The 25903-nt window shown below is 41.3% G+C and overlaps 2 protein-coding genes across 2 annotated transcripts in view; one reads left to right on the top strand and one right to left on the bottom strand.

The window, feature by feature from the left end:
- LOC109422212 (tyrosine-protein kinase receptor) overlaps window positions 1-25903 on the bottom strand; it is a 251711-nt gene that overhangs the window by 157717 nt on the left and 68091 nt on the right. The gene's annotated exons all lie outside the window — the stretch shown is intronic.
- LOC115254660 (uncharacterized) lies at window positions 3218-11219 on the top strand. Its single transcript, XM_062857893.1, has 7 exons — window positions 3218-3527; window positions 4410-4423; window positions 5070-5129; window positions 5635-5697; window positions 5996-6143; window positions 6207-10513; window positions 11172-11219. The coding sequence occupies exons 1-7, from the start codon at window positions 3218-3220 to the stop codon at window positions 11217-11219; spliced, it is 4950 nt and encodes a 1649-aa protein (XP_062713877.1).

Raw genomic sequence — 25903 nt, forward strand, 5'->3', positions numbered from 1 at the left:
ATTTTATTGACTTGCATATTGAAAGAATTTTAATTTTACGGTACTCAGAATTTGATCATGATGAAACACGCTCCGCGATTCCGTTCCATTTGCGCTAGCTGCAAAAATGACTAAGAAACACTCGGAAAGGGCGGTGCTACAGGCTCTATTCTGTGGGTATAAATTGTGTGTGCATGCTCCACCCCTCATCATTCACACTTTGCACCTTGCCCAGAGAGGTCATCGATACGGAGCAAACACGAGCGTCGCATGCATCATCGTGGTGCCAGCAGCAGCATCCAGTTCGACATTCTCCGGCAGACCAACGATCAGCCGGTTCCATCAAAGATTTTCAGCGAGCACACATCAAGCCATTCCGACTGCTTGGGACGGTGGAAAATTGGCACTATCGATTGTGGCAGAAGCAGCAGCTGGCTGGCGGTGATCGGATCGGTTCAGTGAGAAGTTTTGGACGGTTGCCAATGGAGGAAAACACACTTTCAAAAGCGCGTCACTGCTTGCATCAAACACATCAAGATGATACTTTCCCGAGTGATAATAAGTGAAATCTGGTAAAACGGCCTTTCTCAAGGCCACAAAATTTCATTCGCAAGAGTTGTTTAGAATGCAATTTGAGAAAATTGAGACTGCCACAAGACAGCTGAAATGAGCGCAAATGATTTATTCTCTATAAGCTATTTTCTCACAATTTGTTTCTACAAAGTTAATACGGAAAAGTCTGTCTAATTCATGTTTCTATGAATTATTGATTGATTTTATTGACTTGCATATTGAAAGAATTTTAATTTTACGTCACTCAGAATTTGATCATGATGAAACACGCTCCGCGATTCCGTTCCATTTGCGCTAGCTGCAAAACTGACTGAGAAACACTCGGAAAGGGCGGTGCTACAGGCTCTATTCTGTGGGTATAAATTGTGTGTGCATGCTCCACCCCTCATCATTCACACTTTGCACCTTGCCCAGAGAGGTCATCGATACGGAGCAAACACGAGCGTCGCATGCATCATCGTGGTGCCAGCAGCAGCATCCAGTTCGACATTCTCCGGCAGACCAACGATCAGCCGGTTCCATCAAAGATTTTCAGCGAGCACACATCAAGCCATTCCGACTGCTTGGGACGGTGGAAAATTGGCACTATCGATTGTGGCAGAAGCAGCAGCTGGCTGGCGGTGATCGGATCGGTTCAGTGAGAAGCTTTGGACGGTTGCCAATGGAGGAAAACACACTTTCAAAAGCGCGTCACTGCTTGCATCAAACACATCAAGATGATACTTTCCCGAGTGATAATAAGTGAAATCTGGTAAAACGGCCTTTCTCAAGGCCACAAAATTTCATTCGCAAGAGTTGTTTAGAATGCAATTTGAGAAAATTGAGACTGCCACAAGACAGCTGAAATGAGCGCAAATGATTTATTCTCTATAAGCTATTTTCTCACAATTTGTTTCTACAAAGTTAATACGGAAAAGTCTGTCTAATTCATGTTTCTATGAATTATTGATTGATTTTATTGACTTGCATATTGAAAGAATTTTAATTTTACGTCACTCAGAATTTGATCATGATGAAACACGCTCCGCGATTCCGTTCCATTTGCGCTAGCTGCAAAAATGACTGAGAAACACTCGGAAAGGGCGGTGCTACAGGCTCTATTCTGTGGGTATAAATTGTGTGTGCATGCTCCACCCCTCATCATTCACACTTTGCACCTTGCCCAGAGAGGTCATCGATACGGAGCAAACACGAGCTCGCATGCATCATCGTGGTGCCAGCAGCAGCATCCAGTTCGACATTCTCCGGCAGACCAACGATCAGCCGGTTCCATCAAAGATTTTCAGCGAGCACACACCAAGCCATTCCGACTGCTTGGGACGGTGGAAAATTGGCACTATCGCCATTGTGGCAGAAGCAGCAGCTGGCTGGCGATGATCGGCTCCTACCAGTAATGGTGGTGATCGGATCGGTTCAGTGAGAACTTTTGGACGGTTGTCAATGGAGGAAAACACGCTTTCAAAAGCGCGTCACTGCTTGCATCAAACACATCAAGATGATACTTTCCCGAGTGATAATAAGTGAAATCTAGTAAAACGGCCTTTCTCAAGGCCACAAAATTTCATTCGCAAGAGTTGTTTAGAATGCAATTTGAGAAAATTGAGACTGCCACAAGACAGCTGAAATGAGGGCAAATGATTTTTTTTCTATCAGCTATTTTCTCACAATTTGTTTCTACAAATTTTATACGGAAAAGTCTGTCTAATTCATGTTTCTAATTATTGATTGATTTCGCCGACAGACAAAAATATTCGCTGTGAAATGACAAGTAAAGACACGGACACGTTTAATGCTTCCAGTGAGCTATTTTCTCTTTGAAGGAAACACGATACTAGACAACGGACTAGCATGCAACGCCCAGTGGCACAGCCGAAAACTTTTCCTGACAGCTGCGGCGGGAATCGAACCCGCGCTCCTTAGCACGATGCGACTAAAGGCTTGGTGACCTTAGCCGCACGACCACGAAGCCACACAATACTTTCGCCACGACAATTCGCGATCTTAATTTTTGAAGGTTACTTCATTCTATTTGCAGACGTAATTTACGAAAGCTATTGAATTTGTGCCTTTGTCAAGGCCACCACATTTTCATGAGAGAGTTGTTATAGAAAAATTTATCAAGTGATTTTGTTTCAGGCCTAATTCATACGAAATTTAGAACGCATCATCGCATGATTCATGTAAACCGAGATGTAAACGGTTAATCATCACAGCCACATAACCCACAAGGCAACGGTTTAATACATTTAATTTTTCAATCATTTAATGTTCTTAAGTAATTACTCATATTATCTGTCCACTGAAGCAGGTTGAAGTTGCTGCATCCTGCTCCCACCCATTTGTTGACAAATGGATAAGAGCAGGATGCATCAACCTCCAGCCGATTTCAACCTACCTCACTCAACAGGACTGGAAACCGTAGCTCCGCCTTTTTGGAATGATTCTCTGTTTAATCACACTGCCCGCCCATTTTCCTTTCGCTGGCATACCTAACAGAATTGGTTATGGGTTTTGTGGTTATAAAAGTCATAGCATTGTGTCACTAGTTGTCCATTTTGACTCTACTGTCGACGGAGGTGGTTCTTCCGAGGAAGTGTTCTCTGCCAGTGAAGTGTCAGTTGAAAAGGTGTGAAGTGAGCTGTTTGGCGTGCGTTATCAGTGAAAGATGTCTCGACACATGCAGTCCAAGTACCTTGCGGAGTCCCGCAAGCGAAGGCGTGAAGAGGAGGAAGAGATTCGAGTTTCGCCGAAGCCTGCATTGACCAGTGCTGAACGGATGAGGCAGTACAGGCTACGGAAGAAACAAACGCGGGAAAATGTCAGCGTTGGCGTCGACGCAAATACCATTACCGATACAGCTCCGACTGTCCAGCCCGACCCGGTGCCTAATTATATCCTTGAGCCTCTTCCGGGTAGGAGCACCGATCCGGTTTGGTTTGTTGCTGTCGCGCAAGATGGATCGTTACTCTTTAGCGGTAAGTGATGTGTAAATTCAGTAACAAATTTTGAAAACGACGTATAATCAATGCTACACCATTGATGATACGTCGTTTTCAAAATTTGTTACTGAATTTACAAACTTTAAACCACGCTCGTTGGATACACCACACAGGAGATCGCTGTGATCGTGATTGTTCTCAGATCGAACCAAATTGCTAAATTTCTTTAAAGCCATCAGTACACACTTTGCCAAGTGTACAAACTTTTCCGCACGCATCAACCAACGGCAAAGCATACGCTTGACATTTCCGATGTTTTGACAATGTTGAGACCGACTTTGGCCTGCTGGATTATGCGTGCGGAAAAATTTGCACACTTGGCGAAGCGTGTACTGCTAGCTTAAGATTAGACTCAGTTTAGTACTCAGGATCAAATATTTTACAATGAACGAGCATCATCTAACATTAATTTCATTCTGATCAATACAAATCAAATGTTTGTACATTGATTTTACGCCAATGATCGTAAGTTATGCAATACTTTCTCATTCTCGCGAATAACCTACTCAAAAAGTTCCACGACCGAACGAGGATTCAAACGCAGCAACAGGTTCTCATTGAAAATTCGCAAGTTCACCACCACTGCTCTCTGGATCACAAATTCTCAGCTGACAAATAAATAATAAATAATATAAATGGTTAACAGTGACGGTCTATTTATATTATTTATTTGTCGTTTGAGAATTATAAATATAATTTTGGATAACAAAACTTCATTCTGACGTTACGCCCAAACTGGGACAAAGTACTCTCCTTAGCTAATTATGTCATGAATACATATTACCTGAGAGCTTCCTTTTTTATTTTTTATTTGATTAAACTCAAACATTGACTTCATTCTATTTCCTTGTTTAACAGCCAATGTATACAGAGTAAGTGATTCAGCCTTTTGCTTTTCAATCTTTAGTTCCATTGCGTTTTGTTAAAATATTGTATGTATTGTGTTGGGATATTGACATGTTTGTGTGATCAGCTGTTAGCTGCTGGGAGTTAAGAGAGCTTTCTTGCATCCTTTTGTATTATGTATATCATGTGACAGGTCAGATGATACTCTATGTCCAAGAAAGTTCCGAATGTTTTCATTACAAAAAGATCCTGGACTGATCAGAAATCGGGCACGCATCCCTCAGCATTGCCTTGCTAAATACCTGAGAGTTTATCGCTTCAAATATTTTTCCCTCAAAATTGGAATATTTGCACTGGATGTTGCACCTTTTTTGTGAACTATGTGAATTAATATCTGACGGAAATCAATTGTGAAATTCATTGCAAAACGCATTTATCAACTTCAAGAAACAATATGTACACGTTTAACAGTAGTTCCTTCCACATTCGCTTTAATTCATTGATAGGAAAAAATCATGACATCATGATTCAGACAGATTCTGTACAGGCCATACAAAACTTTATGTTATGCTTTAAGTAGCTTGCAATATAATAGAAAAATGATATTCTAGTTGAATCCGAAATTTGCCGACGCGTGAATGACAATTGACAGTTTTTGTCTAATTTTTATAGGTTCCGCTCCGCCTGTTATCAGAGGTGGAGAAACTCAAGACGGACAATTTCAAAGCCAAGGTATGTATGCTACGAAAAATATATGCATTTTGTTTTTTGTGAAAATCAAAATATTTATTTGAATCGTCAACAATCATCAATTCAAAAAGAGTACAAATATCCAACAAAGAAATCTTACTTGTAAGCCTTGAGTGATAATAACTGAATTGTGCGATTATTGGGTACCTACTACCTCTAAAAGCCTTTATAACTGAACCTATTATAGCTTTCGAATATATTATTCAAGGTGACAAAATCGTAAAAAAAATGAGCTTTTAACTTTTATACACCACACTGTGAATTAAATTAATCATTTATGATTCATTAATTGAACACTATTCAAAGCCATACTTTTCAATATTGATTTCATTTGTTTTTTTTTCAAATATTACAACTGTATATTATAACCTTTTTAACTTTTGAAAGCTGACGAAAAGTATGTCACAAGTTTTCTATGTGGACCTTGAACCTGCATAACTCGATTGTTATAAATAACTGAAACATTAACGTGAACGAACTTTTACAGAGATTGTTCCGTCGCATTCTGGGCAAAACAGATTTGTTCAAACTCCTGATATCTCTAGTCAGGGTAAGTAATATGCAAATGCTATGTTTTAATCGCTATGAATATCGATTTGTACAATTTAACATAAGCTATTGCATTTTTTTCTCAAGGTGAACCGGAGTTTGAAAAAGCGGACCGAGAATTCCATAAACGGTTCATTGAGAATGACTTCGGTGTTGCATGCAGCGTGTGCGACAGGCTGTGGTTTAAAAATGATTTGAAACCAATTAAAGAAGCTGCAGGAAGGATATTGTTGGAAGGTGGTCATTTTGAATCTATCGTGGGATTTGAAGTGTGTCAAACCTGCCGAAGTACTTTGCAGCGAGGCACGGTGCCAACTTTGTCATCGTCAAATGGGTTCAAATATCCGCCTTACCCACCGAGTCTACCACCGCTAGACCCAATTAGCGAGAGATTGATCTCGCCTCGACTACCGTTTATGCAGATTCGCCGCCTGCGCCAAGCGCAAGGTATGACTAACTTACATTCTAATGATTCATTCGATTTTTATAAAATATCATCCGAAATTTTAGGCAGTTACACGATCATTGGTCAGGTGATCAATGTTCCAGTAGATGTAGATGAGATGGTTAGGGCACTTCCACGCGAGCTTGAAGATGATTATGCTTTTAACGTGTGCATTAAAAAGCACCTTATTCATAAATCAAATTACTTGTCTGGATTCGTCAAAAAGTCTGTGGTGAAAGCTTGGTTGGAATATCTTGTTACCACTCCTTTGTATAGACGGGAGGGGGTAAGTTTTAACCAGGAACGATTGAGCGCTATTGCTTCTGAGCCTCAACCTGGTTCATCGCGGGATGGAGACGCGATCCAGCTGGATATCATCGAGGAAACCAATGATGTGGAGATGTTTGCTGGTCAACAACAGACACTTATGTGGAATGAGGATAAGTGTTTGGAAATCGCCCCAGCTCAAAACAGGAGACCAGTTTCCATCGTTTACGATGATGATGCCGAGGAGCTTTCCTTTCCGGATATTTATCTTGGACACCCCAGAAAATTCAAGGCTGGGATTCACGTCACGCCTTTCATGAAGGCTACTAGTGAGCTGAGACGGAGTGATAGGCGAGGAGCCAAGCCCAACCATTTGCTGTACATGGCTATGAAGATTCTGCGTCTTCGAGTTACCGAAGGGTTACAGCATGTCTTCAAAAGCGTGGGAACCGCGAACATAACGCGAGGACAGCTCAACGACCGAGCTTTCGTGGAAGGTCTTATGGAACGGAACCTGTCGTTTATGAAGTCGATACCAAATTCAGTGCAATATTGGTATCAAAGGAAACAGGACCTTTTTGCCATGATACGACAGTTGGGGAAGCCAACCATGTTCCTGACTCTGAGTGCCAGTGAAACTCAATGGCCTCTTTTGTTGAAGCAGCTACACAAACTCTCCAGTGAGTATAACGGCATTGCTTTAACAGACCCGCTGCAGGAGTTGAGTGCTCTACAGCGAGCAACGTTGGTCAATGATGATGCCGTCACGTGCTGCTTGTACTTCAACAAGCTTGTCGATGTTCTCATGACGATCCTTTCTTCACCAAGGTTCAGCCCGTTGGGAAAGCATTACGTCGTGGACTCCTTCAAGCGCATCGAGTTTCAGCACCGCGGCAGCCCACATGCACATATCATGCTTTGGCTCGCAAACGATCCTAACGAAACTGTTTCTGAAGATATGCCTGCTACAATGGAGCTTATTAGGAAAGTTAGTTCCATCAGCGCTGTGCATTTACCGGAAACGATCAAGAAGCAGATTCATGACCACACGCGTACTTGTTACAAACGTAATGAAAAGCGTTGCAGGTTTAACATACCGTACTGGCCAATGAACGAAGAGCGTACACTGATTCCTCTCACCGCTGATGATAGTCGCCGTGATCGATTGAGGAAGCGTGCCTCGGAAATGAGACAAGTTTTGGAAACCAAGGCATTTGACACGTTAGAGGAGTTTCTAGACGACTGTAAATGTACATACGAGTACTACCTTGATGTTCTGCGTTCTTCGATTAAACGACCAACGATCTTCCTGAAGCGAGCGATGAATGAGCTATGGACGAATCCTTTCAACCCATGGATTGCTCAAAAGCTTCGTTCTAACATGGATTTGCAGTTCATCCTCGACGTGTACTCATGTGCGTGTTACTTGGTTGACTATGTCAACAAGTCGAACCGCGGTATAAGTGGATTGCATCGAGAGCTTATCGCTCTGCAAGAGCAGTATCCGGATCAAGATTACACGGCGTTGCTGAAGAAGGTTAGTTTGAAAATGTTGAACTCTGTGGAGATGTGTGCCCAGGAAGCTGCATGGGTACTTCTGCGATTGCCTATGTCTGAAGCCAGCAGGAAAGTTCAATTCTTGCCAACGATGTGGCCTCATGAAAGGATAAGATCTAGGAAACAGTACAGGCAGATGGATGAAGAGGAAATCGATGAGGATTCGACTGATGTGTGGACCAAGAACATTATCCAGAAATACGAAGAGCGCGATGGCTTAGAAGATGTTTGTTTAGCTGACTTCGCAGCACGGTACACTCAAAGAAGAGGTACTAACACCTACACTATCCGGAATGTTCCACGAATACTAAGATGGCGTGGCTACAGCATGAACGAGTTGGCTGAGTACAAGCGTGAATCGGTACTTTTGTTTTGGCCATTCAGAAACGAAGTCTGCGACATTCTGGATGGCAACAAGTTTCTTCAGCTTTATGATGCGAATGAGGCAGATCTCTTGAGAAAACGAAGGGAATATGACTGCGAGCTGAATTTGGAACAGACTGTAGAGGAATACCTTCGTACTTGTGAGAACGAAGAGGTTGGTGAGCAGGAGAATGCCGCTACAGAGAAAAATGATGAATTTGTGCGAACGATCATCATGGAGCCCAACAACGACGATATTGAACATTTGCCCACAGGAGCACTGAATGCTGTCATCAGGCAACGTACTAATGTCATGTCGAAAGAAGATTACTGTGCAATGGTGAGGACAACCAATGCTGAGCAGCGCGACCTCATCCTGCAAATGATCCACAGTTTGCACAGTTACGATGAAAGCAGCAAGCCGATGCAGATTTTCTTTACTGGACCTGCTGGGTGCGGTAAAACATTCACTCTGCGCATTTTAATGGAGACGATAAATCGCTACAGTCAAGCCCACAACGCGCAGAAGAACGCCTTTGTGGCGTGTGCTTCCACCGGAAAAGCAGCCGTTGCTATAGGAGGAACAACCGTTCATTCAGCGTTTCGGATCACTATGTCAAGGCGAGCCAATTCGAAACTCAGCTTTGAGATGCTGCAGTTGTATCGCAATGCTTTTGCAAACATTAAGGCGGTCATAATCGATGAAGTTAGTATGATTGGTGCGGATATTCTCAACACCATTCATGCGCGTCTTCAGGACATTAGTGGCAATTATGATGATCCATTTGGCGGAATTAACATCGTATTCTGTGGAGACTTGCGACAATTGCCACCCGTCAATGCAAGGCCTGTTTACAAGCCTACAGGTAATTCCTTTCACGGTGCTGTTCTTTGGCAAGCATTGGATTTCTTACCGCTTGTTAAGGTGATGCGGCAGACAGATGTAGAGTTCTCCAGTATACTCACTAAGATTGGTAATGGCCAGCAAATGACTGCTGAGGAGACCAAACTGATTGAAAGTCGGTTCCGTACTGTAGAGTGGTGTAAACAAAACGCACCAGGAGCAATAAGGCTTTATCATCGGAATGCGGATGTTGAAGCATACAACAACGAAGTTCTGCATAATCAGGATGCTCTGGACTGTATAGCAGATGACGTTTTTGCGGGATACAAGGACGCTGGTCAACTGGCAAGCTCTCGCATCAAGCTCTACAAGATGAGCGTCGTGGAAACCGGTGGGTTACCGTATTTGCTACGCCTTTCCGTTGGTATGCCATACATGATTACAACCAACGTCGATGTAGAAGATGGCGTAGTGAATGGTGCGATAGGTGAGCTGAAATATATTGAAAAGGATGAAGACGGCTCAGTTGTGAAACTATGGTTCAAGTACGACAACGAGACGATAGGTGCTGCGTTGAGGATCAAATCGCGACCAACTGTCTATTCAAGGCCAGGAATTCTGCAACCCGATTGGACTCCTATTGCAAAGCGTTCAGGTAACATAAAGCTAAGCAGCATCATTAAATGCAAACGCATACAGTTTCCGGTGGTTAGTGCCTGTGCGTTAACAGTTCATAAGTCGCAAGGTGGCACTTTCTCCGAGGTCGTGTATGATTATGACAAGAGTCAAGATCAGCAATTGGTGTACGTTGGCTTGTCACGTGTTACGACGCTTCAAGGCCTTTACTTAACGAACTCCGCAAACTCGTTTAAATTTCATCATGCTAAGGGTAGCAACTCACCAAAGATGGTGGATTTAAGGAACGAGTTGTTGCGTTTGAGTAATCACCGACTGCGTACACTAGGAGATGAACTGAGTGAAGTAGTTGAAAACAGCGGCTCTGCATGTACATTGATGAGCCTCAATGTACAGAGTTTGAACGCTCACGCGCAGGACATAGCGACTGATCGAATCCTTTCAAGCGTAGAATTTCTCGCTCTGAATGAAACCTGGATGGATGCTACCTCTCCAATAGAGATTGATGGATATAAGCGCATCACCCAGTGCAAGCGAATGGGTATGAGAGCGGCTGGAGTTGCGATCTATCAGAAGGAAACGGCATCAACCGTGGCTGTTCCGCATCCCATCAAGCAACTCGGTGAGGATCGAGACGAGACGTTTGCTGAAGTGATCAACTATGGAGACATATGTGCAGCAACGGTTAATATTATGGGAACCGAAGTACTTCTAATGTCGGTTTACATTTCACCAGGAACAACCATAAGAAATACAAAGTTGTTCATGACACGGAAATTGTTCAGATATGTTAGACTGGACACGCCAATGGTTGTCACTGGAGACTTTAATATTGACGTTTCCAAACAAGAAAATTTTGATTTCCTTAACTTCATGAAGAAGCATTTAAATTTAACATTAGCTAATCCTCATAACGAAGCAACCACACTAGGTGGATCGTGTATTGATTTAACCTTTATTAAAAATATTAGCGCAGAGTGTAGACGCTATTGCTCTTATTTTTCTTACCACCGTCCAATTTTGTCTGTGCTCGCAGTAGAAGTGCCCGAACCATCAAACATCTAATCTACGGAAGATACATCGCTACGCTCAAGAAACCGGAGCCCGGAATGCAACGTTATTCGATACGATACACAGCAAATACTCACCACAAACAACACCTGGTCGCTGACAATCATCGGCACAAGAACCTTCCCAGGAACATCAAAACCACCAAACACCAAACGGTCCTTTTCAGGACCACCAAAATAGTCCACAAGAGTTATTGGAGAAAGTTTTCCAGACCAACATATTTTCATTCCTGTTCTTGACACTTCTTCTATTTCTTTTCTACTTCTTTTTCTACTTCTTTTTGTTCTTCTAGGCAGAAATCCAAACTGAAACGGAGCTTGTCTCTCAGCTCAGCGTTTAATCATCACTTAAATAACTATTAACTGAGAATTTTCTTTTCAAGTCAACAATGTTTGCATTCGTACGCACAAACACGCACAAACACGGAAGTCAAGATCCTCGGCCGTAACGGAAATTACGTCCAGACACCCTTGCTGTTGCTTAATAGCTACGCATACACCAGATAGGGTAGAAGCTCCAAAAAAGTTTATTACACGCTAAAACTTGTCCTACGTCAAGCTTGCGGTTATGTCATAGACATTACCCACCCCTAGTTTTTGAACCCATTTGACGATGACAAAGTTGGCACCGTGCCTCGCTGCAAAGTACTTCGGCAGGTTTGACACACTTCAAATCCCACGATAGATTCAAAATGACCACCTTCCAACAATATCCTTCCTGCAGCTTCTTTAATTGGTTTCAAATCATTTTTAAACCACAGCCTGTCGCACACGCTGCATGCAACACCGAAGTCATTCTCAATGAACCGTTTATGGAATTCTCGGTCCGCTTTTTCAAACTCCGGTTCACCTTGAGAAAAAAATGCAATAGCTTATGTTAAATTGTACAAATCGATATTCATAGCGATTAAAACATAGCATTTGCATATTACTTACCCTGACTAGAGATATCAGGAGTTTGAACAAATCTGTTTTGCCCAGAATGCGACGGAACAATCTCTGTAAAAGTTCGTTCACGTTAATGTTTCAGTTATTTATAACAATCGAGTTATGCAGGTTCAAGGTCCACATAGAAAACTTGTGACATACTTTTCGTCAGCTTTCAAAAGTTAAAAAGGTTATAATATACAGTTGTAATATTTGAAAAAAAAACAAATGAAATCAATATTGAAAAGTATGGCTTTGAATAGTGTTCAATTAATGAATCATAAATGATTAATTTAATTCACAGTGTGGTGTATAAAAGTTAAAAGCTCATTTTTTTTACGATTTTGTCACCTTGAATAATATATTCGAAAGCTATAATAGGTTCAGTTATAAAGGCTTTTAGAGGTAGTAGGTACCCAATAATCGCACAATTCAGTTATTATCACTCAAGGCTTACAAGTAAGATTTCTTTGTTGGATATTTGTACTCTTTTTGAATTGATGATTGTTGACGATTCAAATAAATATTTTGATTTTCACAAAAAACAAAATGCATATATTTTTCGTAGCATACATACCTTGGCTTTGAAATTGTCCGTCTTGAGTTTCTCCACCTCTGATAACAGGCGGAGCGGAACCTATAAAAATTAGACAAAAACTGTCAATTGTCATTCACGCGTCGGCAAATTTCGGATTCAACTAGAATATCATTTTTCTATTATATTGCAAGCTACTTAAAGCATAACATAAAGTTTTGTATGGCCTGTACAGAATCTGTCTGAATCATGATGTCATGATTTTTTCCTATCAATGAATTAAAGCGAATGTGGAAGGAACTACTGTTAAACGTGTACATATTGTTTCTTGAAGTTGATAAATGCGTTTTGCAATGAATTTCACAATTGATTTCCGTCAGATATTAATTCACATAGTTCACAAAAAAGGTGCAACATCCAGTGCAAATATTCCAATTTTGAGGGAAAAATATTTGAAGCGATAAACTCTCAGGTATTTAGCAAGGCAATGCTGAGGGATGCGTGCCCGATTTCTGATCAGTCCAGGATCTTTTTGTAATGAAAACATTCGGAACTTTCTTGGACATAGAGTATCATCTGACCTGTCACATGATATACATAATACAAAAGGATGCAAGAAAGCTCTCTTAACTCCCAGCAGCTAACAGCTGATCACACAAACATGTCAATATCCCAACACAATACATACAATATTTTAACAAAACGCAATGGAACTAAAGATTGAAAAGCAAAAGGCTGAATCACTTACTCTGTATACATTGGCTGTTAAACAAGGAAATAGAATGAAGTCAATGTTTGAGTTTAATCAAATAAAAAATAAAAAAGGAAGCTCTCAGGTAATATGTATTCATGACATAATTAGCTAAGGAGAGTACTTTGTCCCAGTTTGGGCGTAACGTCAGAATGAAGTTTTGTTATCCAAAATTATATTTATAATTCTCAAACGACAAATAAATAATATAAATAGACCGTCACTGTTAACCATTTATATTATTTATTATTTATTTGTCAGCTGAGAATTTGTGATCCAGAGAGCAGTGGTGGTGAACTTGCGAATTTTCAATGAGAACCTGTTGCTGCGTTTGAATCCTCGTTCGGTCGTGGAACTTTTTGAGTAGGTTATTCGCGAGAATGAGAAAGTATTGCATAACTTACGATCATTGGCGTAAAATCAATGTACAAACATTTGATTTGTATTGATCAGAATGAAATTAATGTTAGATGATGCTCGTTCATTGTAAAATATTTGATCCTGAGTACTAAACTGAGTCTAATCTTAAGCTAGCAGTACACGCTTCGCCAAGTGTGCAAATTTTTCCGCACGCATAATCCAGCAGGCCAAAGTCGGTCTCAACATTGTCAAAACATCGGAAATGTCAAGCGTATGCTTTGCCGTTGGTTGATGCGTGCGGAAAAGTTTGTACACTTGGCAAAGTGTGTACTGATGGCTTTAAAGAAATTTAGCAATTTGGTTCGATCTGAGAACAATCACGATCACAGCGATCTCCTGTGTGGTGTATCCAACGAGCGTGGTTTAAAGTTTGTAAATTCAGTAACAAATTTTGAAAACGACGTATCATCAATGGTGTAGCATTGATTATACGTCGTTTTCAAAATTTGTTACTGAATTTACACATCACTTACCGCTAAAGAGTAACGATCCATCTTGCGCGACAGCAACAAACCAAACCGGATCGGTGCTCCTACCCGGAAGAGGCTCAAGGATATAATTAGGCACCGGGTCGGGCTGGACAGTCGGAGCTGTATCGGTAATGGTATTTGCGTCGACGCCAACGCTGACATTTTCCCGCGTTTGTTTCTTCCGTAGCCTGTACTGCCTCATCCGTTCAGCACTGGTCAATGCAGGCTTCGGCGAAACTCGAATCTCTTCCTCCTCTTCACGCCTTCGCTTGCGGGACTCCGCAAGGTACTTGGACTGCATGTGTCGAGACATCTTTCACTGATAACGCACGCCAAACAGCTCACTTCACACCTTTTCAACTGACACTTCACTGGCAGAGAACACTTCCTCGGAAGAACCACCTCCGTCGACAGTAGAGTCAAAATGGACAACTAGTGACACAATGCTATGACTTTTATAACCACAAAACCCATAACCAATTCTGTTAGGTATGCCAGCGAAAGGAAAATGGGCGGGCAGTGTGATTAAACAGAGAATCATTCCAAAAAGGCGGAGCTACGGTTTCCAGTCCTGTTGAGTGAGGTAGGTTGAAATCGGCTGGAGGTTGATGCATCCTGCTCTTATCCATTTGTCAACAAATGGGTGGGAGCAGGATGCAGCAACTTCAACCTGCTTCAGTGGACAGATAATATGAGTAATTACTTAAGAACATTAAATGATTGAAAAATTAAATGTATTAAACCGTTGCCTTGTGGGTTATGTGGCTGTGATGATTAACCGTTTACATCTCGGTTTACATGAATCATGCGATGATGCGTTCTAAATTTCGTATGAATTAGGCCTGAAACAAAATCACTTGATAAATTTTTCTATAACAACTCTCTCATGAAAATGTGGTGGCCTTGACAAAGGCACAAATTCAATAGCTTTCGTAAATTACGTCTGCAAATAGAATGAAGTAACCTTCAAAAATTAAGATCGCGAATTGTCGTGGCGAAAGTATTGTGTGGCTTCGTGGTCGTGCGGCTAAGGTCACCAAGCCTTTAGTCGCATCGTGCTAAGGAGCGCGGGTTCGATTCCCGCCGCAGCTGTCAGGAAAAGTTTTCGGCTGTGCCACTGGGCGTTGCATGCTAGTCCGTTGTCTAGTATCGTGTTTCCTTCAAAGAGAAAATAGCTCACTGGAAGCATTAAACGTGTCCGTGTCTTTACTTGTCATTTCACAGCGAATATTTTTGTCTGTCGGCGAAATCAATCAATAATTAGAAACATGAATTAGACAGACTTTTCCGTATAAAATTTGTAGAAACAAATTGTGAGAAAATAGCTGATAGAAAAAAAATCATTTGCCCTCATTTCAGCTGTCTTGTGGCAGTCTCAATTTTCTCAAATTGCATTCTAAACAACTCTTGCGAATGAAATTTTGTGGCCTTGAGAAAGGCCGTTTTACTAGATTTCACTTATTATCACTCGGGAAAGTATCATCTTGATGTGTTTGATGCAAGCAGTGACGCGCTTTTGAAAGCGTGTTTTCCTCCATTGACAACCGTCCAAAAGTTCTCACTGAACCGATCCGATCACCACCATTACTGGTAGGAGCCGATCATCGCCAGCCAGCTGCTGCTTCTGCCACAATGGCGATAGTGCCAATTTTCCACCGTCCCAAGCAGTCGGAATGGCTTGGTGTGTGCTCGCTGAAAATCTTTGATGGAACCGGCTGATCGTTGGTCTGCCGGAGAATGTCGAACTGGATGCTGCTGCTGGCACCACGATGATGCATGCGAGCTCGTGTTTGCTCCGTATCGATGACCTCTCTGGGCAAGGTGCAAAGTGTGAATGATGAGGGGTGGAGCATGCACACACAATTTATACCCACAGAATAGAGCCTGTAGCACCGCCCTTTCCGAGTGTTTCTCAGTCATTTTTGCAGCTAGCGCAAATGGAACGGAATCGCGGAGCGTGTTTCATCATGATCAAATTCTGAGTGACGTAAAATTAAAATTCTTTCAATATGCAAGTCAATAAAATCAATCAATAATTCATAGAAACATGAATTAGACAGACTTTTCCGTATTAACTTTGTAGAAACAAATTGTGAGAAAATAGCTTATAGAGAATAAATCATTTGCGCTCATTTCAGCTGTCTTGTGGCAGTCTCAATTTTCTCAAATTGCATTCTAAACAACTCTTGCGAATGAAATTTTGTGGCCTTGAGAAAGGCCGTTTTACCAGATTTCACTTATTATCACTCGGGAAAGTATCATCTTGATGTGTTTGATGCAAGCAGTGACGCGCTTTTGAAAGTGTGTTTTCCTCCATTGGCAACCGTCCAAAGCTTCTCACTGAACCGATCCGATCACCGCCAGCCAGCTGCTGCTTCTGCCACAATCGATAGTGCCAATTTTCCACCGTCCCAAGCAGTCGGAATGGCTTGATGTGTGCTCGCTGAAAATCTTTGATGGAACCGGCTGATCGTTGGTCTGCCGGAGAATGTCGAACTGGATGCTGCTGCTGGCACCACGATGATGCATGCGACGCTCGTGTTTGCTCCGTATCGATGACCTCTCTGGGCAAGGTGCAAAGTGTGAATGATGAGGGGTGGAGCATGCACACACAATTTATACCCACAGAATAGAGCCTGTAGCACCGCCCTTTCCGAGTGTTTCTCAGTCAGTTTTGCAGCTAGCGCAAATGGAACGGAATCGCGGAGCGTGTTTCATCATGATCAAATTCTGAGTGACGTAAAATTAAAATTCTTTCAATATGCAAGTCAATAAAATCAATCAATAATTCATAGAAACATGAATTAGACAGACTTTTCCGTATTAACTTTGTAGAAACAAATTGTGAGAAAATAGCTTATAGAGAATAAATCATTTGCGCTCATTTCAGCTGTCTTGTGGCAGTCTCAATTTTCTCAAATTGCATTCTAAACAACTCTTGCGAATGAAATTTTGTGGCCTTGAGAAAGGCCGTTTTACCAGATTTCACTTATTATCACTCGGGAAAGTATCATCTTGATGTGTTTGATGCAAGCAGTGACGCGCTTTTGAAAGTGTGTTTTCCTCCATTGGCAACCGTCCAAAACTTCTCACTGAACCGATCCGATCACCGCCAGCCAGCTGCTGCTTCTGCCACAATCGATAGTGCCAATTTTCCACCGTCCCAAGCAGTCGGAATGGCTTGATGTGTGCTCGCTGAAAATCTTTGATGGAACCGGCTGATCGTTGGTCTGCCGGAGAATGTCGAACTGGATGCTGCTGCTGGCACCACGATGATGCATGCGACGCTCGTGTTTGCTCCGTATCGATGACCTCTCTGGGCAAGGTGCAAAGTGTGAATGATGAGGGGTGGAGCATGCACACACAATTTATACCCACAGAATAGAGCCTGTAGCACCGCCCTTTCCGAGTGTTTCTTAGTCATTTTTGCAGCTAGCGCAAATGGAACGGAATCGCGGAGCGTGTTTCATCATGATCAAATTCTGAGTACCGTAAAATTAAAATTCTTTCAATATGCAAGTCAATAAAATCAATCAATAATTCATAGAAACATGAATTACAGACTTTTCCGTATTAAATTTGTAGAAACAAATAGCTGATAGAGAATAAATCATTTGCGCTCATTTCAGCTGTCTTGTGGCAGTCTCAATTTTCTCAAATTGCATTCTAAACAACTCTTGCGAATGAAATTTTGTGGCCTTGAGAAAGGCCGTTTTACTAGATTTCACTTATTATCACTCGGGAAAGTATCATTTTGATGTGTTTGATGCAAGCAGTGACGCGCTTTTGAAAGCGTGTTTTCCTCCATTGGCAACCGTCCAAAACTTCTCACTGAACCGATCCGATCACCACCATTACTGGTAGGAGCCGATCATCGCCAGCCAGCTGCTGCTTCTGCCACAATGGCGATAGTGCCAATTTTCCACCGTCCCTAGCAGTCGGAATGGCTTGGTGTGTGCTCGCTGAATATCTTTGATGGAACCGGCTGATCGTTGGTCTGCCGGAGAATTTCGAACTGGATGCTGCTGCTGGCACCACAATGATGCATGCGACGCTCGTGTTTTCTCCGCACTGAATGCTGAATGCCGTCGAGAACTGGCCCGCCACTTGCTGCTGTGGATGAGATTTCCGAGTGTCGTCGCTGAGTCGGTGTGCTGCTGCCCAGCTAGAGGTGACACCTCGACGGTGGTCGAAATGGAACTGACGAACAGCTCTCGCATGATCGCATTCCGTTCTGCATCGTGTTTGCCCCTCACGATGCGCACCAATCAGAGAGCGACGGTAGACTGAACGAGAAAATTTGTCCGCTACCCATATTTATAGATTTCAGCGATTTCAATGTCTAACTTTAAAACAAATTTTCCGCTATTTATCAATGATTTTCAGGTTCACCGAATGTTACAAATTGAACGTGGGAGTTTCATCTTTCGAATAACGAAATTTGTTTATCATTTCGTTCAGTGGAAAAGAGACTGTGAGCGTTTAAAATCTATCACTCAAACGTAACGCTCTTGGTTTCATAAATTTTGAAATGACACCGGGTATAGAAAACAGAGACGTAGTCCTACGTCAAAACATAGGTGGGGAGGGCTGAGCTGGGAGGGCTTCCGACGTTCATATTTCAATCTATTTTGAAAACTCCATGCTACCATAATATACGCGTCCTCTCTGATTCATGTAAAGAATTGTGAGTGATATCGATTTCAACTTCATAGACGATGAAAAATCGTTTTTTTTTCACAATCCGAATGGTTTTCTATGAAACAAAGAAACACAGTCAGCCACACTGAACTATAAACCATATTCCAATGTTTTTGTTCAGCCAGAGTGAACTGAGTGCGAAGTACTGAAAAATTAAATGTAATTATATCAATGATTTCAAATAATTTACATGTATTCTTCGTCTCTGATGATTAATAAAGGCTTATAAGTTACATGTGTGTGGAAAAGTTTTAAATAATCATAGCTGTTGTTTATTTGTGAGTGGTTGAACTTTAAGCTTAATTATCTCGGAATAAAGTTTTTGGCGCTTAGTTCGGTTTAGCAGAACCCCGGCCATATAATAGGTTGACAAACTGTCAAAATTTGAGAATATTTGATGCAATCTATGAAAAGTTACACCATGCTGAACTTTTTTGTGAGAGAAAAAAAGTTGCCTATCCCAAACATTTTGGCCACTCCCTGTATGAACTTGTGAAGAACCGGAGCTATGTTACACACTCCTTTCAATGTTCTACTGGACAGCTCCCAATAGATATTGGTATGCTTTTAGTGCGAGAAATGCTGCAGAAATTGAAGAGAAAGCGTCTAGAACTTCAAAAAATTGGGTTTCGGCCTACAAAACAATTCGGCCTAACGTATTTCGGACATATGACCTGTTACTGAAATAATCTACATTTTGTATGAACCAAACTCTGCGAGGTGCAGGCGAAAATCTTAGATGGTCTGAAATTGACGTACGTTAGTTACAGACACAGCGTCATTTCAATCTAACGACCTTAAAACTTATCATGCGTCTCCATCAATTAGCGCAGGCGAACCTCTCTATAAAATCGACCGCTAATGCATCAGTGACTGGCGAGCTGGCTATCTACCTACTTTAATCCATCCAGACCCCCCAATAATGGCACACTACACTACACTCTCATAAATCACTCCGCAAAACCGACAGCTGCCGGCGGCAGTGGCAATGGCTAATTGAATTAGAGTAGATATGTGGCGGCCACTGATGCTCGAACCTTTCTTCGTCTCTCTCTATCTTGCCGCTTAGTAAATTTTAGGTCCAATGATTGAGTCGAGCCGCCCGCCGCGCCGCCACAGCAGTCAGCCGAGCGCGTATTTTCTTTCTCGGGAGAATATTTTACGACTTAACTCTTTTTTGTATTGATGTTCTATAGTGATGGGGGATTTGGTATAAAATGCATCTGTAGGTTTTTCCGATTCCAGTTATGCAAAGATGTTGCACATTTCATCACAAATTGGAACTCACACTTTTTAAAGTAAACCTTATAAGTATTATAAAAGAGCACGTTTGCTTTTTTATTCTTTACCACTTAACCTAATTTACCTACAGTTTTTTGTCCACTAATGTATTCTATTCTAATTCTACTATATCGAACTGTTTGCTGTCACTTTCCTAACCTGTCCATGTCCATGGTAAAATGATGAGCACGATGATGTGGATGTGTGGCTGTTGTTGCTTTTTTCAGTTCATTATGTGGGTTCAATATGAGTTTCCGTTTGCCGATATCTAAATTTTCAGGTCTATTAGATCATAGGCTCTGAAGAGGGTCAGGTATCAGCCGCCTTCGGGGGGGAGAGCAACTGATGAAAAATTGCAAGTGCAGGGGCTAGGATCGAACCCATGACCATCCACTTATGAAGTGAACGTGTGACCTCTATGCCGCGGGCCCCGGCTATTTGCTTTTATTATCTCGACATTTTATATCCACTTTTTCCCTTAAATAACTAATCGAAGTCCCCGAAGAAGGCTTCTGTCACCGTTACATAATAGTTTTAATGGCAGACAGATGAAGAAGGGAAAAGTTATGATTGCGCCTTTTCTTAGGAGACGCATTTAATCACAATCTCCCTGGGACAAGCTGCCAGCAGCCGTCGTTGCGTCTGGCGTGGTAAAACCATATTGCGATGACGTTAACTGCTGGACAGCTGCACGGCTGTACTGCCCCTTCTTATATTGGCCTGGGTGACTTGACTTTAGAACTTCGTTTTTGCCTTTCTCGTACACCAAGGTGTACCGAAAGGCTATATGTTGACTCCAAAAACGAAAATTTGATAGAGCCTCCGGAGGGGTCAAGTGTTACATACCAATCGACTCAACTCGACGAGTTGAGATGATGTCTGTGTGTGTGTATGTGTGTGTATGTATGTGTGTGTGCGTATGTGTGTGTGTGTGTAAGTGTACAAAAAAGGTCACCTAACTTTTAGATAGTAAACATCAACCGATTTTAACGACCGACGGTTCATTCGACGCGGAATCTGGTCCCATTGTTTCCTATTGAAAATGGTCTGGATCGGTCCAGCCGTTCCGGAGTTATGGCCCTTAAGGTGTTCCGGATCGGTACCCCAGGAAGGGGCCAGATATAAAAATGCAACAAACCCATGCATGCGACCCATCAAACCACGGCATTTTCGTTTATCTGATGAACGGGAAGTAGGAAAATAGTCTCAGACTATATCTGAACCGGTAGTGTTCCGGAACCGGTTCCGGGTGTCCTGCCAGAAGTGACCAATAAAAAAATTATACCAAACCCATGCATGCGACGCATCAAAGAGCGAGATTTTCGATAACCAGATGAACGGTAAGCAGGAAAATAGTTTCATACCGTATCTGAACCGGTTGTGCTCCGAAACCGGTTCCAGGTGTCCCGCCGGAAGTGACCAAATAAAAAACTGAACCAAACCTATGCATATGCATGTGACACACCAAATAGCGGCTTTATCGATAAGCAGATGAACGGTAAGCAGGAAAACAGTTTCAGACCATATCTGAACCGCTTATATGTATATAAAACTGACGAAGTTGAAGGGGTGAATCCAACTGAATGCGTCTGACGATGACCGAAGAATAGTAGGTCGAAACGCGTAATGCTTAACAAGCAGTTTCCGATATTTGTCACCGATAATTACTAATCAATCCACAAATAACATATCTGAACCGGTTTGTGTTCCGGAACCGGTTCCAGGTGTCCCGCCGGAAGTGGCCAGTTAAAAAAGTGAACCAACCCCATGCATATGAAACATCAAATCATCAAAAATGATAGATAACCAGATAAACGGGCAGCAAGAAAATAGTCTCTAACCACACCTAAGATTACCAGCAGTGTTTCAGAATCAGGATTGGATGCATCGCTGAAATTACGAAGGTGAACAAAATCAATGCAAGCGATAAATATGCGTATATGCGTATCTCAGACACCCCCTCAGAAATTTGTATGGAGCGTAGACTTTGTAGGGTTCAGTATTGTGATGTTCTTTGCGTTTATTAATGTGTCCTTTGTTGCGTTCGGTTCATTCCTGCGTGGAATGGGCTAAAAGTTTCTGATCCTTGATGGGGTGGAGACGCGCGACAGGATTTCTTTTATTCGATATGTTTCTTATAGAAAAGTGGTCGATTGTGCGCGAAAGTTAGTGTTAATCCAGCTTTTAACGCTGGCTTTAAAATTGCGGGGGGTGATTCGATTTTGACAATTCTTGCCGACAGATTTTATAGTTTAATCTTAGTATGCTGGGTATTCAGGGTTGTTGATTCAAATGTCAAAAATTTTCACTGGAAGCTGGTTTGGAAGCCGAAATTGTTTGATCTTTTCTTAGTTTTCAATTTTATCATATTGTTGATTGATTTTTTACATTTTTAGGCACCCGAGGTTTTCTGAACTGGAAATAAGAGCCGAACAAATGGAGTAGACGGAAAATATTATAGAAGTTCATTGTAGCGCAGATATTATCATGGCCATGACTTCTGAAATCACAAAGAACAGTGTTCATTACGGACTCCCACGGCTTCCTTTTAATCAATGTGTTCTTTCATACATCACTTGAGGTTTGGATTAACGGAAAATAAGTTATACAATAGCAAAAGTATTCAATAAACCGATAACTGTCTTAATTATCAAATGCCACCTGGTGCTTATCAGGCTTGACTGGGGGTTGATGGAGGGAATGCCGTTTGCCTTAGAAAAATAATCGGTCAGCATTTCATCATTTTGGGAAATTTTAGAACAAAGGGAAGTAGTAATTCGAATCAAGGAAAACCACACCAAAGTGTTAAATTATACGGCCGCGCAAGGTCATCAGATGCTTTGTGTTTTTGGTGAATTTGCGTTTAACGAAGTCGCCATTCGATCGCTTTTCACTGAGATCGGGGATAAGAAAAGCACGTCATTCCGGGTAGAGTAAAGCACAGATTCAGCCAAATCTCTCTTAATCCCGGTTCTACCAGGTCGTATTAAGTAGAATGGCCTGAGATCCAGGCTCAAGTAAATGGCAGACACAGGCAAGGCAAAAATCATCCATGTTCAGCCAAAACTGAGACTGGGAAAAAGTTCGGTGTAGTAATTACAAAAACACTTCTGTGTAATCTCGACCCTTGTTACTCTCAACTGTGGATGGTAGCGTCATTTACCCATCTTAAAACTAATCGCATTTTTCCTTCCTGTTGTGGGTAATTACAGCAATTATGTCAACCTAAAATAGAAACGAATTAGATGGATCAGAAATCACAAAAAATCGAAACAAATTCTCTAAATTCTGAAGGACTGAAAATTCTTGATGTTTCACATTGTAAACAATGAAAATTTTCACAAAGCTTACTGCGATTCAACCATAATAGAATTTATAGTGTCGGCAAGATATGTCAGAAGGGGGTGATTCACAGTTTATGGCAAGCTAGCGTAAAAAGCTGGATGACAATGTACCCTACCCTACTAACAAAAAATTCCTTCCTGAGACAAATGTGGAACGTTTGTCTTACTAACATTCCGCCCCTTCCTCGATGACCGTAAGGACGTGGCCGGCGCCGTTATTGACCTTAATAAAGTTGAGAGTGTAGTAATGTGAATTGATTGTTGGAAGTGTTTTGAATCAAATGCCCAAAGTTTACACAATCTGATTTGACTAAGTGTACCCGTACCTGCGATGGAGAAGAAATTGCACCGCCCTATCGATCTTTCGAACATGAGCTTTTGTTTTCGGAGTGTACACTAGCAAGGCGTGTTTGAAAAGCTCTTCCTCGCTGCGATGACTGCTCGATGCGGAGAAAACGAAGGGAACGATGAACGAAAAGCACTTGAATGAACTAGAAGACGTGAAGCGGATTGACTGGCAGAGCGGACGTCAGTTTATGAACGAGTTTTGGAGCGGATGGACGCAAGAGAAAAATTGAATATCTAAAAAAAAAAAAGGTGAAGTAATTGCGGAAATTTGAAATGAATTTGTGTTGCGAATAAATTTATGTTGAATGAAGTACAATGTGAATAAGTCGTTTTGTTTGTTTTAGTGAAAAAGGAATGGGAAGTGTCTGGAAATAAAATGTGATTTGGTAGAGCAACGTGGAAGAAAAAGGATGTAGTTGGAAGGGTAAGTTTTGTGCGATTTTCTTTCGTGTTGATGATATCAAATATGGACGTTGTTTAGCTGTAAATATTAAAATTTTGATTCCGGAGTCGGATTTACTCCATCTCACTTCACCGGTTATGTGATTTTGGGAAGAACTTTGTCAGCAAGCCAAGGTACGGTGTTTTCAATTGAAATAAATTTACGATTGCAAGGGAAGGATAAGCGACATGATGAAAAGTTCATTCACATGGGGCTGCGCCTTCACAAAATTTTGTTGACTAAAGGGGAAGACACTACAGAGAGCTCTCGAATTGTGTACATTGAGAATAGTGAGCTATTTCCAAGCCCTATTCATTGGTTCCTTGTGCAATTTCGATTGCTCTGGTCAATCACGGAGTAGCAACTACGAATTGTGCGGTCATCTATGCTGCTCATGCTCATGCTCTCATGCTCAGACCAGATACTAAGCATAATATTTAGGAATATGGAACGCAGTGGAGGACTTTTTCAAAAAAAAAATTCCTCGCATTTGAACATGAAAATATTTTTTATTTCAGAACACTTTAAAAATTGAAGTTTAAGGCTTGAATATGATTATTTAGAATAAATGGCAAAATTCAATTTTATTTTCTTGTAAAATACGTGTTTCAAAACTGTTCAATTTTGATATTTTTCCATCTTGGAATCATTTTTTAAAGATACAGTTTATTCACAGCATTCATAGGCAACAAAAATATCTACAAAAGCACGCCAAAAGATTTGAAATTGGTCAAGCGGTTAAAAAGTTATTCGGTCCCAAAGACATTTTTTTGTAAAAAAAAGAAAAAATGAATTGAATTTTTAAAAACTCATATATTAAATACGTGACTTTGGAAAAATCTGATGTTCTACAAGTTTATTTGAAATTTAGTTTGTGAGAGATTCATAAAAAGATTGGAAATCGGTTGAAAATTGAACAAGTTATGACACTTGAAGTAAAATAGTTATTTATGCAACAAGTTGCAAAATGATGATTTTTTCAGCACGAGTTGTACATTTATCCAACGAGGCTTGCCGAGTTGGATAAATACGACGAGTGCTGAAAAAATCGAGTTTTGCAACGAGTTGCATACAACATTTTTTTGTAATTACGAAAAATTCCCGTTCCGGATAATCTATCTAGCTACACATACATGAAATCAGGAGGAACCACGTGGAAGCATCCATGCGCACCGACGCAGTTTTTTGTTCGATCAGGTAAGCTGTGGTGTAGAAGGTGTCACAAATTTTCAAGTTCCCGTCGTCTTCGTCGTCGTCGTCGTCAATCAGCAACATGAGAAGGAGCAAAAGTAGCTTCTGCTGCTGCTTCTGCACTTGATCAGCGGCCCGAATCGGAACGTGGATAGTCCTGATTTGGATTTGAGCTGCTAATTGGATGTAGGAGCATCAGCTGTATCTACGGAAAACGCGGTAGTGAGCAAAATGTATGTGCTGACAAAAGTGCCGAAAAGTGTTACTTTTCAGCACTTTTAAGAGTGCCGAAAAGTAGTACTTTTCGGCACTTTTGTTTTAGTGGAGAAAAGTAGCCCGTTTTATTGTTGCAACCGCGAGTGAAAAGTAGGGAAATAAGCAACGTAATTACAAAAACACCTTTTTATTACTCAAAAATTCAACTTTGAGGCTACTGCGCCACCTCTAAATCTCAATATTTTAGCTCAAACTCAGAGGTTTCCCTTTTTACGTCATTTGAATCCAAATGAGTTTACGAATTTTAGGTTTCAACAACTTTTGAAAAATAAGCCGCAGCCTATTGCACAATTATGGGTCACTCAAGGAACAATATTTTCATAATATGAATCGTTTTTC

Source organism: Aedes albopictus, chromosome 3 (assembly GCF_035046485.1).
Source record: "Aedes albopictus strain Foshan chromosome 3, AalbF5, whole genome shotgun sequence".
Lineage (NCBI taxonomy): Eukaryota > Metazoa > Arthropoda > Insecta > Diptera > Culicidae > Aedes > Aedes albopictus.

Coding starts and splice junctions, on each gene's coding strand:
- LOC115254660 (XM_062857893.1), top strand. CDS start 3,218: ATGTCTCGACACATGCAGTCCAAGTACCTTGCGGAGTCCCGCAAGCGA. Junction 6,144..6,206: donor CCGCCTGCGCCAAGCGCAAG/GTATGACTAACT, acceptor CCGAAATTTTAG/GCAGTTACACGATCATTGGT. Junction 10,514..11,171: donor TTAATATTATGGGAACCGAA/GTACTTCTAATG, acceptor TTGTTCTTCTAG/GCAGAAATCCAAACTGAAAC.